Source organism: Tripterygium wilfordii, chromosome 18 (genome assembly GCF_013401445.1).
Source record: "Tripterygium wilfordii isolate XIE 37 chromosome 18, ASM1340144v1, whole genome shotgun sequence".
Classification (NCBI taxonomy): Eukaryota; Viridiplantae; Streptophyta; class Magnoliopsida; order Celastrales; family Celastraceae; genus Tripterygium; species Tripterygium wilfordii.
Window position 1 is genome coordinate 81350 of NC_052249.1, and position 16200 is coordinate 97549.

The 16200-nt window shown below is 38.5% G+C and overlaps 1 protein-coding gene and 1 pseudogene across 1 annotated transcript; one reads left to right on the forward strand and one right to left on the reverse strand.

Annotated features, from left to right (window-relative positions):
- The first annotated feature begins 971 nt into the window (after positions 1 to 971).
- On the forward strand, positions 972 to 8039 carry LOC119984774 (protein VACUOLELESS1). The gene is made up of 15 exons (XM_038828882.1): positions 972 to 1847; positions 2121 to 2411; positions 2887 to 3026; positions 3538 to 3643; positions 3727 to 3819; positions 4002 to 4091; positions 4207 to 4320; positions 4485 to 4592; positions 4697 to 4770; positions 5169 to 5223; positions 5711 to 5892; positions 6608 to 6737; positions 6898 to 7000; positions 7157 to 7254; positions 7646 to 8039. The coding sequence occupies exons 1-15, from the start codon at positions 1053 to 1055 to the stop codon at positions 7808 to 7810; spliced, it is 2544 nt and encodes an 847-aa protein (XP_038684810.1). The 5' UTR covers positions 972 to 1052; the 3' UTR covers positions 7811 to 8039.
- Positions 8040 to 8201: 162 nt separating this feature from the next.
- LOC119984254 lies at positions 8202 to 14110 on the reverse strand (annotated as a pseudogene).
- Positions 14111 to 16200: the final 2090 nt, after the last annotated feature.

The following is a 16200-nucleotide window of genomic DNA, read 5'->3' on the forward strand; positions in this document are numbered from 1 at the left end:
TAAGTTGCTTGTACAAGTAAACTCATTCCTGGGAATCAAAACCACTTGCAAAAATCCTAATGAGAACAATATGAGAAACTTTAGTCACATCAATGTTTTCCAAATATACCCCGACTTATGTTGACTTTACCTTGACCTAAGCTTTTTTTAGACCTCAGCTCTTAACACCCCATCCTCTCCAACTTCTTCTGAAGAACAAAAGTTCCGAAAATGTTCCACCTTTGTCGACAGCGAAATCCGTTTGTTTCTATTCCGATTTGATTATTGGGCTCGTTCTCGGACTTACGCACATGGCTATTGTCTTATCACGCATCTGGTTTGGCCTCTTTCTGTGACTTATGCACGTGCTGTTATTTGGCTCCTGGTTTGTTGTTGATTTTATGGACCTTGTGCTCGAGTCTACAGGTCTTGTAAAGAAGGATTCCATGATCAAGTCTTTCACTTTGGAGGGTGAGAACTCGGATCTGGATTCGATGATCAAGTCTTCCACTTTGGAGAGTAAGAACATTGAGAACCCGATGACTGTACGTCCTCAAAAGCGAAAATTTTCTCCTCTATCAAAGCTATCATGTTCGAGATCATACTAGTTAGTGATTACCTATTCAAAAACCCAATACTGTAAGCGACGATGATGATGCTTCGTCAAACAGGGTATTTGATAGTCCTCGAGAAATCAAATCGGATTCTGGATTGTCTTCTTCATCTTATCTTGGGTGCATTTCTAAAATTTCTAAAATTTTATATATTTTGGTGTACAGTGTACTTATAAAAATTTTAGATTTTCAGGGTTATGTTTAATAAGGGATTTCATTACTAAACATCGGGCTCTGACTAAAGTTTCCCGAACAATATTAGTCGGACAGGCCGGCCTTACCATCTCTTAACGAGCCCATTTAATGAGAACAATATTATTCGGCCCATATTGTTTTGGGCTTCAATCCAGCAACATAGAGCGAACCACTCAAACAGAAGGATTAAGGATCCAAATTCCACTGCAACTGCTGGCTACTTCTCTACATAGATCATGAATCCATGGTTACTTACTCGCTAGAATGGCAAACGTCTCGGTGGCAGCGGAATGGCAACTCCTCTACAATAGGTACTACCGGAAGCCCGAGCTCTACCCAATGAGATGGAAACACGTCGACTTGAGCCGGAACAAGATTGCCTGCGCTAGCTTCGGAGGCCCAATCGCCGTGATCCGTGACGATTCCAAGATCGTCCAGCTCTACTCCGAATCTGCCCTCCGCAAGCTCAGAATTTTCACCTCCTCCGGCGTCCTTCTCGCCGAGACCATATGGAAGCACCCGGGAGGACGCCTGATAGGCATGTCATGGACGGACGACCAGACACTCGTCTGCATCGTGCAGGACGGCACCGTTTTCCGCTACAACATTCATGCGGACCTTATCGAGCCGCACTTCTCTCTGGGGAAGGAGTGTTTCGAGGAGAATGTGGTGGAATGCGTGTTTTGGGGGGACGGCGTCGTGTGCATCACCGGGGCCGGGAAGGTCTTCTGCGTGACGGATTTTAAGAATCCCAGGCCCAGTAGGTTGGCGGATATTCCGGGAATGGGTGGGGAGGAGGAAGGGGTGATGCATTGCGTCGTGGTGATCGAGCCTCAGTACACGATGTCTGGAAATGTTGAGGTGTTGGTGGGGATGGATGAAGGGTTGGTAATGGTGGACGAGGACGGAGTGCAGCCGGTGGGGCTTGGCGTGGTGGAGGGACCGTTGCAGAAGATCGTGGTGTCTCTGGATGGGAAGTATTTAGCTTCGTTCACTCATGATGGGAAGCTTTTGGTGATGACTACGGGGTTTTCAAAGCTCTTCGAGTACGAGTGCGAGGTTAGTTTATGCAATTCATTGCCTTTTCTTCCTTAAAGTTGTCGAGTGAAAGGAAATGTGCTTCTTCATGGTACTAATTTGGATGTTAGAAAATAAGTTATGGATCCCTGGTTGTTGTCAATTATATAACTTTTGAATTAAATTCAACAGACTGATTCAAAATTCATGGAATCCATTGTCCATGTTTCTTTGGTTGGTTTATACCTTAGTTTTCTTGCTCCGCCTCAGAAGTAGTGTGTTTTGGCCTAATATTAATGTATTCTGTGTTTACAGTCAGCCCTTCCTCCAGAGCAGATGGCTTGGTGTGGATTAGACAGTGTGCTGCTTTATTGGGATGATATGCTCTTGATGGTGGGTCCTTTTGGAGATCCAGTGAAATATATTTATGATGAACCAATGGTGTTTATCCCCGAGTCTGATGGAGTGAGGATATTATCAAACACCAGTATGGAATTTCTACAACGTGTACCTGATTCCACTGTATCTATCTTTAAGATTGGGAGCACATCTCCTGCTGCATTACTTTATGATGCCTTGGATCATTTTGACAGGCGGAGTGCTAAGGTATGCCACTCCCATTCCTTCTTTGGGAATAGATATAATATTTTTTTCTCATCTTTTTGTGCGCACTTCATCCCTCAAGCTATGGAATATGGATCAAAAGGGCCTATGTGTGAAATAAAATTACTTTTATTTTTTTTCCTGGAAAAATTGATCTATTTTCAGTTCGTGATTCTTCTTAGACCCTTCTGCTCATTAAGCTATAAAATTTTCTTGTTAACATGGCATGCTGTGTGTTCGAAGCATTGTGCATTCTCGGGTCCTTGTTGATCTATTATCTTTTGTTTTCCTTGATATTTGTCTAAGGTTTTTGTAGTAATAATGGCAGAGATGATGCCTTGGGGTATATAACTTCCTATCCATGTGCATGAGGGCTTTTGGAGGAATTTGCTTAAAAAGTATAAATAACTTGCTATGTAGGGTTTGTGTATATTCTGTAACTTGTCATGAGAAGACTCTGATGGTTTCAGTTTTCCAGGCTGATGAAAATCTGAGATTAATACGCAATTCCTTGCCTGAGGCTGTTGAAGCATGTGTTGATGCTGCAGGACATGAATTTGACATTTCCCGTCAAAGGACGCTATTAAGAGCTGCAAGCTATGGTCAGGCTTTTTGCAGGTGAGTTTGGATTGCATTTTGCAATAGAATGTGGAATTAGAAATTTCTTTATATCCCTGCATATGGCCTTGGTGTCGGTGACATGTGACTCAATTGTAAAGAAGGGCGACATTCAAAACAATGCAGTCTGGTTGTATGTCTGGCAGGCTGAGACTGATGAAAGCTTTTATGAGTTCTTGCAACATTTTCTTGGTTTGCCTTTACTCAATAGACCCATATATTTGGAATTTATAGCTTTTCTCCATGTTGGTGATCTATCATCTATGTGGCAAAAGCCTGGTTATTACATATTATGGTTCTGCTTGCTTCCATATGTCACTTGAAGCTTGCTTCTCATGGCTCCCTTTTTGCTGTATCTTAATGCAATATCTGATGAATAAGAATTTTTCATGTGCGATGATGATATTTTTATCTTCTGCTGGATAGTTTTTGATTTGTGGTCTTTAAACAACGAGCAATTTTTCCCCCTGATTTCTGGTTATCGGTAATGATATCCAGTTGGCTTTGGCAGTAATTTCCAACGAGATCGTATTCAAGATATGTGTAAAACTTTGCGGGTCTTAAATGCTGTGCGCAGCCCTGAGATTGGCATTGCTCTTAGCATTCAGCAGTATAAGGTCTTTTAGACTTACTGGTTTCCATTTAATTCTCAATTTGCATTCATTTTCTGCAATTTACACTGAGTAGTTTATTGCTTCAGTTGCTTACAGCTCCGGTTCTAATTGGACGTCTGATTAATGTCCACCAACACCTCCTTGCATTCCGAATATCAGAATTCCTTGGAATGAATCAAGTAAGTTCAGCACCCTTTGGTGCCCTTTCATAAATTCTTTTCTATGACTCATAAATAAAGGGCGATGTAAATTTGGTGGTTCTATTGTGAAGTTGTTATCTTATGGCCTATGTATGGTTGTTCTTTTTTTCCTATATAGGAACTGAAAGTAAATTTTATTTCTTCTGATCTACTTTCTGTAGGAGGTGGTGATAATGCATTGGGCTTGTTCAAAGATAACAGCCTCACTAGCAATTCCTGATGCCACTCTTCTTGAAATTTTACTCGATAAGGTTCGCCATTCTCTCCTAGTTGTTTAGTTTAGCCTCAAAGTTTTGCGCCTTCTGCTATGTAGTCATTTTGTTTCATGCTAATGCCACATTTGTAATACTGTGCTTTGAGTTTCAGTTGAAATTATGCAAAGGAATATCTTATGCAGCAGTTGCTGCTCATGCAGACAAGAGTGGTCGCCGGAAATTAGCTGCAATGCTTGTTGAGCATGAACCACGCTCCTCCAAACAGGTATGTTTTCTACAGTTATTTGTTATTGCTGAATCTTTATTGCCTTTGCTATTTGACTTATTCCGTAAGTTGACTACCTTTTGAACAAACAAAGGTGCTAATGCAATCGTGTTATGTAAATTTTTTAAATTATATGTTTTTTTATTTGAGGTCTATTGTTTCAGGTTCCTCTTTTATTAAGCATAGGGGAGGAAGATGTAGCTTTGACGAAGGCAACAGAAAGTGGTGATACGGACCTCGTATATCTTGTCGTCTTTCACATCTGGCAAAAGGTATTACTTCCATGTGTTCAAGCATCTCCTTAGGAAGAAACTATAAAGTCATACATACTGCCGTAATTGATTTATGAACTATTCTGTTCATTTAATTTATGCAGAGGCCACCATTGGAGTTCTTTGGAATGATTCAAGCCAGATCACTGGCACGTGATTTGTTTATAACTTATGCACGGTATGCACAATTATTTCTTTATCGTAGGCTTTTGATCTCCTCTCTCATTAGGACTTCAATGTGCAAATACATGTCTGAACCATAATGAATCGAACAGTTATTGAGATTTAAGGTTTTCTTATAGCATGTGGACAGCATAAGACAAGGCACTGGGTGCAGCTGCGTCAAAAGTAATGTTTTGCGCTCTAGATAAGTAAATTATGTACTGCAAAGTGGTAAAGGTAAAAAGGATGGGGAAGTGGGATTTGAGGAGTGGATTTTAAAGGAGAGAACTTTAGAGGAGATATAATAAGAAGAATGAACAGGAAAAATGAATCGATATTATCAATTTGATAGTTTTTGACATCAATGGTCCTATTCGTTTTGTGCATTACTGTATCGTCTCCCTTATTTTTCAGGTGTTACAAGCATGAATTCCTGAAGGATTTCTTCCTATCAACTGGACAAATTCAAGTACGTGTAAATTGCTTGGCACTGTTTTATATACATACATATATATGTGTGTGTGTGTGTCTTGTGCTATGTGCGTGCACAGAATTCTGATACGGGGAGATTTATGGAGATAATGGGTTTGGGCATTACAGGAAATCTTCAAAAATCTTATTTGCAAGAAATAGTTAGCTTTCAAACTTAAGTCTAATAAAAAATTGCGGCCTCTTATCCCCTGTTCTCTCTCTCTCCCTGTGTGTGTGTTTGTGTGTGTGCATCCTATGCACATGTGGTTGTACATTTTCGTGCTTTAGTTCATTGTTCCAAATGGGAAAACTTCTAGTATTTAAATCCATTAAGCCTTTTAAAATTCCTTTTTGTTGTTAGAGACTAGATAGACATGCATAACACACCTAAGCTTATTCGATAGTCGATCGAATAGCTGATTTGTGTCCTTTAATATTGTTTATGTGGCCTGTATGTGTTAATATGAAGTTGACATGGTTTCTAGGAAGTTGCTTTTCTTCTATGGAAAGAATCATGGGAAATGGGAAAAAATCCAATGGCAAGCAAAGGATCTCCACTTCATGGCCCACGCATAAAACTTATTGAGAAGGCCCAAAGTTTATTTGCAGAAACCAAGGAACATACTTTTGAATCAAAGGCTGCTGAAGAGCATGCAAAGTTGTTGAGGTACGAGATAACAAACTTACCTTGGTTCTTCAAACCATTTAACTAAAATATATGTGCATAAAACTTGTAGTTTATCCGTATGGCTTCATCTGGGTATGCTATACTGATTTTACAGAATCCCTTGGGATGGAAATGGACAAGTAATCTTAAGATATAGCTAAGAATAAGAAGCATCAAAATTTCTATCATCTTTTTCTCCAGTTAGTAATTTCTAAAAAGGTGACCAGATACATATGCTAAAAGTTTAGACTTTTTTCTACTTGCTACTATGAAGAATTGGATGTTGAAATCATTATCCGGATCACCATTGCAATGGCCAAACCTATGTGGTATCTACTCTTCTTTCTTTTTTTTCCACCCGTAATCTTCATCTCAAATTACTTTCATAGTATTTTAAAGTATGTGTGCCATATTAGCAATTGCATGTACTAGAATTAATTCATCTTTGCTTTAAAATGAACTGGGATTACATTATATTATTAGTGGTGTCATTGTAATTGCACCGGTAATGGTTTCCCCTTGTTCGTGCCTTCAAAACTTGAGATAGTGGTTTGACTCATAGTTTTGTTTGCAAGACAAATGAATTTTGTACCTGATCAGAACCCTACTTCCTTTACCTCTCTTTCCCCCTCTTATTCTTGGTTTATTAGAAGCTGTTACTTCCTATACTAAAACCAATGTTGCTTGGACTGATGATTTCTTTTAACTTGTACAGAATTCAACATGAGCTAGAAGTGTCTACGAAGCAGGCTATTTTCGTTGATTCAAGTATCAGTGACACGATTCGGACGTGTATTGTACTGGGAAATCATCGTGCTGCAATGAGAGTGAAAGCAGAATTTAAGGTCATGAAAGTTACCCTGCAATCACTGATAAAGTGAAAAAGTATATTTACATGGGTGAACTGTGATAGAATACCCACCAGTCTCTATGATCGTTGTAACTATTTATTTTACAATTTATGATAAAATATGCATCTTGAATGTTGCATTGTGGTCAACCTAGGTTTCTGAGAAGAGATGGTATTGGCTTAAAGTTTTTGCTTTGGCTACAATCAGAGATTGGGATGCACTGGAAAAGTTTTCCAAGGAGAAAAGACCTCCAATTGGTAAAGTTCAATTTCAAAGCCAAGTTAGTTTCAACTGACATCCGCTGCTTGCTTTTTGGGCAATTAAATGTGTGGGTTGCTTTAATGTTGGGATAGAGCTCCTTTTCAACAATTTTTTTTTGAGGATATCTTAAGTATATCTTTCCCGTCAAGTAGGTTACAGGCCTTTTGTGGAAGCATGCATTGATGCGGATGAGAAAGGTGAAGCTCTGAAGTATATCCCAAAACTTGCAGATCCCCGTGAGAAAGCTGAGGTAATCAAAATTTTCCCACCACAAGGTCTAATATATTATATTTACTTTGTGCCATACCAGGTCATCCCTTAAGAGATGCCTAATTGCTGTGGCACGAGACTGCTTAATGATTGGTTTGGTTTCTGATAACTGTTTGAGAGAAGAAATTTTATGACCAATGAAAGGAAAAAGAAAATTTTTGAATTTTACTGGTAACTATAGTAAGTTTGTAACATAAAACTCTTATATTTATTCTTCTCACATTAACAGTAATGTGAAAATCCAAAGTTTTGGGGGATATGCCTCCACTTGAGCCCCTCTTCTTTGTGTAGTTTTTGTTTGCTGCTTTCCTTTTCCCCTGCAAAACAGACTCGACATTTCTTTTCTCAAACCCCGCCTCTCCTTTGAGCAGGCTTATGCTCGGATTGGCATGGCGAAGGAAGCTGCAGACGCTGCTTCTCAGGCAAAAGATGGTGAATTGCTTGGTCGTTTGAAATTGACTTTTGCGCAAAATGCAGCTGCTTCATCAATTTTTGACACTCTTCGTGACCGACTTTCCTTTCAAGGTGTTTCATAATCCTTTGAGGATTCATATATCTGCCATTTTAAATTCTGTTGTATGCGTACCCTGAGTTCATACAAAGATGAGTAGTAGTTTAAACTTTAAAGGCTAAGAAGTCTCTCCCTTTATGTATTGCTGCCTTGTAAGTTGTGCCAATTATATCCTTTGTACATGTACCCGTTGGTGAGTGAATGCTTTTGTAAAATGATGTAACAGTTTCTATATTGACCCTTTTGTTTTGCAATCTTTTCTATTTGATTGCGACATAATCATTTCGAGTAAACGCTGCGTGCCTTGTGGTTTGTACAATACTTGTTAGGAGTTTCTAGACATTTTTCATTTCCATTTGAATATTACATTACCATTTCACAGCAAATAATGCTAACGCCTACAAAGAGAGATGCACTACACCCCAAATACATTCATTAAAAAATAGCATTAGCACCACCCTCAAATCAAATAAATTTAGGTTTAAAACCACTCCATCTTCAAAAATTGAAAGGCTTAGAACAACTCCAAACATGCGCCATCCCGAAACAAGGTCGTAGAAGAAACACTATTGTCAACTATTTAACTTATCAAAATTTTCAGATGACAAAACAAGTATGCAAAAATCCACATCACATGAACAAATTGGGCTTGGATGCCTTGTATGTTGTAATGAGCTTCCTAGTAGGTGCGCGAATCTTTCTGGACACCAGGGGGAATTTGATTTTGGAGTCATGGAATTGCTTGGTGCTCTCCCTCTTGCAGAGCTTTGCTGGGATTGAAGCCGTCTTGATGATTTGGATGCAGGGAAACCTCACTCTGTGACGAGAAGCCATCTCCGTGTACATTTGTTCCACAGCACCATTTAGAGTTGTGTCACGGTATTCCTTGTACATGTTGTGATAACCGGTTCAGCTCTGATATCGTAACCAAATTCCATAGTTCGACCTTGGAGGGATTTTTCTAAAAAATCTACAGAAAAGAAGCACAAATGGAGTGCATTAGGTTGTATACAAAAATTTGCAATAAACAAACACAAAGCACAATATTACAAACAAAAAGAAGAAAACCAAGCGATAATTCAAAAGAATCTCAGTGTGGTATTAAGCAGGTAAACAATGCCTTTTCTATATGGATGATCCAAAAACCTATTAACTAAAGCCAGGAATTTAGTACGAGCTTCTACAGTCCCACCAACACACTGCAAAAGCCATAATCTAGACAACAATTGCCTCACAGTCTACAAACATACATGTCATGTAGGAACTAGGATAGCCCCATGTTTTATATTTCGCAGTAACTTGCTCACACAAATACAAACCACAAAGGATTTATACAAAGTGTCGGATAGAAATACCTCATTTATAGCTAGAACCTGCCCATTACTCTTCTTAACCTTCTTCTGCTTCCTCATGTAATACCTGAAAAAAAACCACACAAAAAAATAATAATAAAGGGAATAAGAACAAAAGCAAGAGCCCACGAATGAAGTCGTCCAACAATAAAAGAATCCTGGATCATTTAAAAAAGTTAAAACCCTAGATTTATAATAGCCTCAGAAAAAAGAGTAAGAAAAAAAGCAAACCAAAGACGGAGAAAAATCGAAACTTTCTTCATGTTCATCCAACAATGTCGCGAAACAAAAAGAGGCAGAGGAAACATACCAGCATTTGGATTTGGCACAGACCTCGTTGGTGGCCAAGAGCTTCATGCGAAAGATGTTGGGATGCTCATCTGTCTCGGTAGGGAGAGCTCTCCCGACCACTTGGTACTGATGAAACTGATCCCAAAAACACAAAACGAAATCATTTTACTAAGACAAAACAGAGAACCCAAAAAAACAGGCGATTTTGATGACCGCACATAACATACCCTGTAAGCAACCATCTTTACGATCGGAGAGCTACCGGTGACTACCCCCTCTCGATCTCCCTTTCTGGTTGAAGACCAAGTGGCGGTCTTTAAACCCTAATAATACTCAATTTAGCTTATTGGGCCATAACATGTGTCCAACGAACCTTTCAAGGCCCAAAACGTTCGAAGGTCCTAACTCACATTTGCAAGTCCAAGCTCGAAAAGGAGACATCCAATCCAATCCAATCATGAAAGCAACCATACCAATTACCAAACCATTCATCTTTTGATTTGCATCCCTATGATATGATATGAATGATAGAGATAATCAAGCATCTGTGGCAGAGGTCAGTCCTAATTGTGTTTGGCTTGACCATGCGACCAAAACAATCTCCCCATTGACATTCTTCTTCTATGACCAACTTGTTGAGAGAAAACCCTGCACCATAGGGCAGACTTTGATCACAACAATTAAAGTGGTGATATTGTTAGTTGAAATGTCTCTTCTGTTCCTCTCCCATTAATCCACTTGCACCCACAACAAGACATTAATTAATACTTGCTCTAATTGCACTCACCATGAATTTGCTAACTATCCCTATCAACTCCTCCACCTGTACTGTACTAACCCTCAGAAGATGATTATTGAATGTCTGTTTTCTTGAACTGATCGTCTTCCAGGAAGTTTAAATATAGGTTATTCTTAAGGGTTTTAGAGGGTATATATCTGTTAGAGAATGTTTATCCAGCCAAACCAAGATAGAAGAAGTTCCATAAAAGGTGGACGATTCGAGTGGTCCAAAAGATAATATTATTCTCTCTGACTTGGTTACAACAGCAAGAACAACATGATCATCACGTTATCTTCAAAGTTCTGTTCCAAGTTGTTGTAACAACAATCAATCACTTGTATGTAGGACTCTTGTAAACAGTAGATAGAATTGTACAAACAACCATGTGTATTTATATGTCTTCTTGTAACTCAATTAGAATCAAGTTGCAATGCAAACAGAATTTAATTTCAGCCTATTCTCTTATCCTATTAATATCTAGCTAGAATAATATTGAACTGGGGTTTGAATCAAAATTCATTCTTGCTGCTTGATTGTTTGTGAATCCTCCTTCATTTCTGCTGTCTAAACATTCTTTTAACATCAAATTCTAAGTACAACGGGAGAGTTCATAAAATGCAGAAATAGTATTAACTTATTTCAAACGATACTGCAAGAAAAGTAGTAAAAGACAAACATCTTGAGGCAGCAAACCAGGAAAAGCTTCCCAGTCACAGCAAATTTACTCACGTCATCTTGCATTAAGTACTAGTCGACATCAATACAAAGAGTCCAAATAATAATAAAGCTGTTTTTTTTATTCAACTATGCTGATATTGTTGAAACAACTGCCTGTTACAAGGGAAAAAAAAATTTACCGGCCGTTTTTCATTGTCATTCAACAGTCTGTCGTTTGAAGGAAGGAAGAAAAGAAAGAAAATAACATAGAATTCTTGTTACTTAACTTGCCTAACAGTTGACTCTCTTCCTTCAATTACACACAAAATGAAGAACACACCTAACAGTTGACCTGTTCTTAAATTATAATAATAAGTAACAATCTTCCCACATAATATGTGGGTGTGAGGTCTGCATGCATCTTGCAACTCTCCGACCCCACTGCATAAATCTTGTGCACGCAATGTTGTCTTCAATAATGCTACAATGATGATGATTTTCTAGTTGATCTGCAAGTTGGACTAAGGACGAATTGAACAGTAAATTATAAAGCAATGCATCAAAGAGTGTCTGTAATTTGAACTTTATTCTTTATCCTTCTTTTCTTTGCCAGTAACAAAATGAAGAGGTAAATATGCAATATGCATGGAAATGCAGTTGCAGATTGCCGCATCCTTTGTTAAACAAACTATAATTCTCTTTGTCAATACACAAGTCATTAACCTCAAAAGAAAGAAAAACAATGAATCTAATCTGTGTATTTCATCTCTATCTTAAAAGAAAAACCAAAACATATATATATCCCTTCGGAGACACCGTGTTTACAGTTTCTCTCCTACCACTTTTGGAGTTCTTCGACAATATGTCAAATGTCAGCACAATTTGCTGGTGCATATCCCAGCCTAGACTTCTTGGTGTCATACAAGATGTGAAAGTTTTGCTGCTGATAATTGCCAATTATTGAAAGAGGAGATTGGGGAGTTGCCATAATTGCCAAGCAAACAACATCCTCATCCAGCCGGATGAAGTAGTTTTCAACAGGAAAATTCCACACAGCTCCATCTGCAAAAAGTAAACCGAAATCGGGCACCTCCATCTTCTCTACTCCTGATACATTGTAACAAGGTTCAAGAATCGGGATGTCTTTTAACAACGGATAGCCTTTCACCCTCTTCAAGAAGGCCTCCTTGATTATCTCATAAGCTGGTTTTGCAAAATAACTTAGTGTAGTACCCGAATCAATGATGGTTCCACCACTACCATCAACCGATAACTGCCAAGACTCCTCTGGTATCTTGAGAGCCTCTCCACCAACCATGACTGATTTTATGTGGACATAATAGAATGTATCGGCTGGGTTTTCTTTCCCGGCAACCAATGAAGTGAAATTCAACTCTGGGTGGTTCAAGAGGTCCTTGTCCTCTCCAAAAATCAGCTTGCTAGTGACATTGGCATCACTATTTCTATCCACCAAACAATATGAGAAGGAGTGACCATATAGTGATTGAAGCTGAGAGGAAAATGAGAGAGGCCCTCTCCCAAGTCCTAACAAACCTGCAGCTCCATGAAATAGGCCTCTATTCCAATGACCACAACCAAACATCACATTTTTTACCCTCGTGAACTTGGATTTCCCAGTAGAAGATGTGAGATTAACTGTAAATGTTTCCAGAGCAAATTCCCCAGTTGTGTTAGAACTATCACCGTACCAATAAAAATAAGGACACGTTTGATTGTCAGCTTTACAAGGCTGAGGAGGATCAGGTGATGAAACCAAATGACACCTCGGATCGTTGCAGCCTATGTTCTTAAATGAATTGGAATCCTTAGGATCATAATAAGGTCCATTCTGCTCAAAGCAATCATAACAAGGCACACATTGAATCCAATTAAGGTCACTACCAGTATCAAGAATCAGAGACAAATGCTTAGGAGGTGTACCCACAAAGACATCCATGAAGTACTCTCCAGAGCCAAGGCTCACACCTGACTCCAAAGTGGCCATGAGCTGCCCAGAGAATCCACTACTTTCTGGTGAGGCTGCCGGAGAAACCACTCGCTTAATATCCTTTTTTAGTCTTGAAACGGTGTTTTGGTTCTTCGGTGAGGCTGCCGGAGCAACCACTCGCTTAATATCCTTCTTTGGTTGCTTAATATCCTTTTTTAGCCTTGAAATGGTGTTTTGGTTCTTCTCCTCTGTGATCCTTGTATGAAGAGTCTGAATTCTAGTCAAGTCTCTTAGGTTGGACTCAGCCACGGAACCTTTAGCCTCTGATTCTTTCCTAATTGGTCGATGCTTCAAGTGCAGCTTCACTGTTTGTTTGTTGCTTTCCTCAGATATTGCATCCTCTCCATCAATTTCGTCATCAACATTATCTTCTTCAGATAGATTAGTACTTTCTACTTTCTTAGATTTCTCTGACGATGTGAAATTGCAACCAGTGCTTGTTGAAGAAGCAACTACATTGAAACTCACGTGAACAGGCAACTCGATTCCAGCAAGAGAGGAGAAATTGGAATCGAGATTCCTTGTATGATCATGGATGCTGCGAATGGCTTCAAAGGTTCCAGAGACAACAAAAAGAAGAACCAAAAGGAGATAAACCTTGCAACACATAGCAGTGATCTCTCCTTGCTTGGCTTTAAAGAAAATCCTACACAAACCAAGAGAAAAACGATTTAAATACCTTGGGAAACAAAATTCAAGAACTCCCCAACTTCAAAAGCATTTGTTAAGGGAAAACCCAGAAACGAAAAAAAAAATACAGGCTTGGAGAAGTGGATTTTTCTGGGAAGGGGGGCAAAAAGAAGAGTCTTTACAACAAAACAACAAACGAATGCACTCAAGGAAAAGGGGAGAAGGAAATGAAGGAAGGAGACCACGAGACGAACCCAGAATAAAAAAAAAACAATCCTATTTGCTGTCACTAAGATATTTAAAAAGAAAAGAACACAAAAAAAACCCAAAGAAGCTTAAGAAAAACTAGAGAAGTTGAGTTCTTGATGCTAAACACGAGTCTTTCTTTCAAGAGATATCGAAAGAAGGAAGCGAAACCATGGTAAAGAAGAGGCCTTTGATTTGGGTATGGCGTTTTTCCTCTTGTTGGAATCAAAGTCTTGGACTTTGAACGCGGGTGATACTGATGCAAAGAAAAGTCACACTGTTCACACGCGGTTTCATGAGAGGAGAATTCAATTGTTAAAAGCACAAATAAGTGCAAGGATGAAAGTTGACTTCAAATTTAATTTTGCGAGTCACAGCATGTGCTCCCAGCCCCAGGTGGTGAATTTTTACCTGGTCTTTGTGCTGCTTAGCTTCTTCTTCTTCGCCTCTGTTTCCTGTTCCATCCCGGCATTCCCTCCCTAGTCCTAGTGGGGTTTTCTTTACTCTTTTACTCGGTAAAGCTATATTAGCTAGTCAATACTATTGACTAGGAAAAATGTATAAATTGACAAAGAGAAAATCTCAAAAAATATTTGTAAACTAATTCAATTTGATTATTTCCCTGTGTGCTCTGAGGTCTGCTCTACAGACCAAACGTGAGCCTATAATTAGGGTTTTATGTCTTCCATAAGATCTACGTCCTAAACATCAGAAAAGTAGCAGATTGTTGGCGTAATGAATCAAAGTTGATATTCAATTGAAATGTTTCCTTTCTAGCTAATTCAACTATTCATAATGTGCTTACATACATACAAAACCATAGTTATATGAGTCGAGATATTACAAATTAAAAATTTGCAGCCAAAGTAAATAATTTTTCTGCTGTGTCTTTTATTGCAATAAATTGTTTATACCAATTTTTTCCTTGTCGGGAAAGTGACAATGGAAAGACAAAACAGCTTCATAGTGTCCATTAATTAGAATTCAAAGATGACGAGATTTTATATATATTTTTTTTCTTTTATTGGCATTAATTGGAGACAGGAGTAGATATAATGTTAATAGAAATAATAAGAATGACGATGCCTTGACCGACTCGGAGGTCTCTTTCCACATAATGGTGTTTGAAACTTAGAATTTGATAATGTGACGTTCAGCTACACAATATATATGATATCATATGAAGTAGCTAGCTTCATAATGTAATAATGTTGTTGCCTTTGATTTTGTTATTTATATAATATCACACTTAGTGTTCGTATTTACTTATGTATTATTAATTACTAATCTGGTTTCTGGTCTGGTGACAGCAATTTGAAAATGCCCTAAACTTTCTTTCTTGCGGTTAGAGCAAGATGCAATCTAATCACCTAGGGGTGGGGTGACCTAGTCGGCTAACATAAACATGAATTCTTCTTCCAGCTGCGGAACTCAACTTCAGCTAGCTCTTGGCATCAATAAACAATTCATTTAACTAGTCGGTGAGTTGCGACAATCTAAGTATTTGATGTTTACAGGGACCAAAAACTGCCGACAAACATGCCGTTGCCGCCATGAACTTTTTAGTGCTATATGTAACAAATAATTTTATAGTTATTCCATTATCAGTTGGCTTGTATGTATCATTGAATTGTGGTGTTTTGTTGACTCCAAGAATAAATCATGGGAATAAAATATGGATTAAGCATTTGGAAGTGGAAGTGGAAATGGGAGCAAGCATTGACTTCCCACATTCTGTGCAAACAAGGGAAGTCTCAATAGGCCAGGGTTAATGGGCCAGGAAGGAATTATGGGTTTTGTTGAATGATTTATGGGATTCAAGGGGTTCTTGTTTTTTTTTTTCTCTCATTACTTTCTCTTTAGGTTTAGGGTTTAAGAAAAACTAACTCAGATTAAATATTTATTGATATTTGACATTATTGCGATAGAAAGATTTGAGGAGAGACAAGTTTCTTTTTTTTAATAAGTGTTTAGGTTTAACACACAAGAGGGGAAGTAGTAGGTGGCATTCCCAACACGCAATCACGTTGAGTTTCCCTCTCATAGTCATGAATAAGCATAACTAGTGTTTGTTTCTTAGGAGGGGGACTACATTTTCCAAGGAAAACAGGGTTTTCAGAATCCCAATTACAACTCCTCTTCTTGCATTTGTATCTTTTTATATACTGACATATACTCACAATCTAAGTAAATACCTCAATATTCCCCGGGTGGTCGAGTTGGCTGGATCAAACCTTCCAGCAGGGGTCCCAAGTTTTACTCTTCATATCAACACCACCCAACAACTTATCAGATACTTGAGAGCCAAAGGGCCATAAATCCTGTCATAAAATTTTTTTAAAAAAAGAGTAAATACTTTAATAATATATATGCCATGGACTTTGGAACTCCAATACATTGCTTGGATCGATTAAACTCTTGTTCCTATTGTTTTCAACTCCTTTTATCTC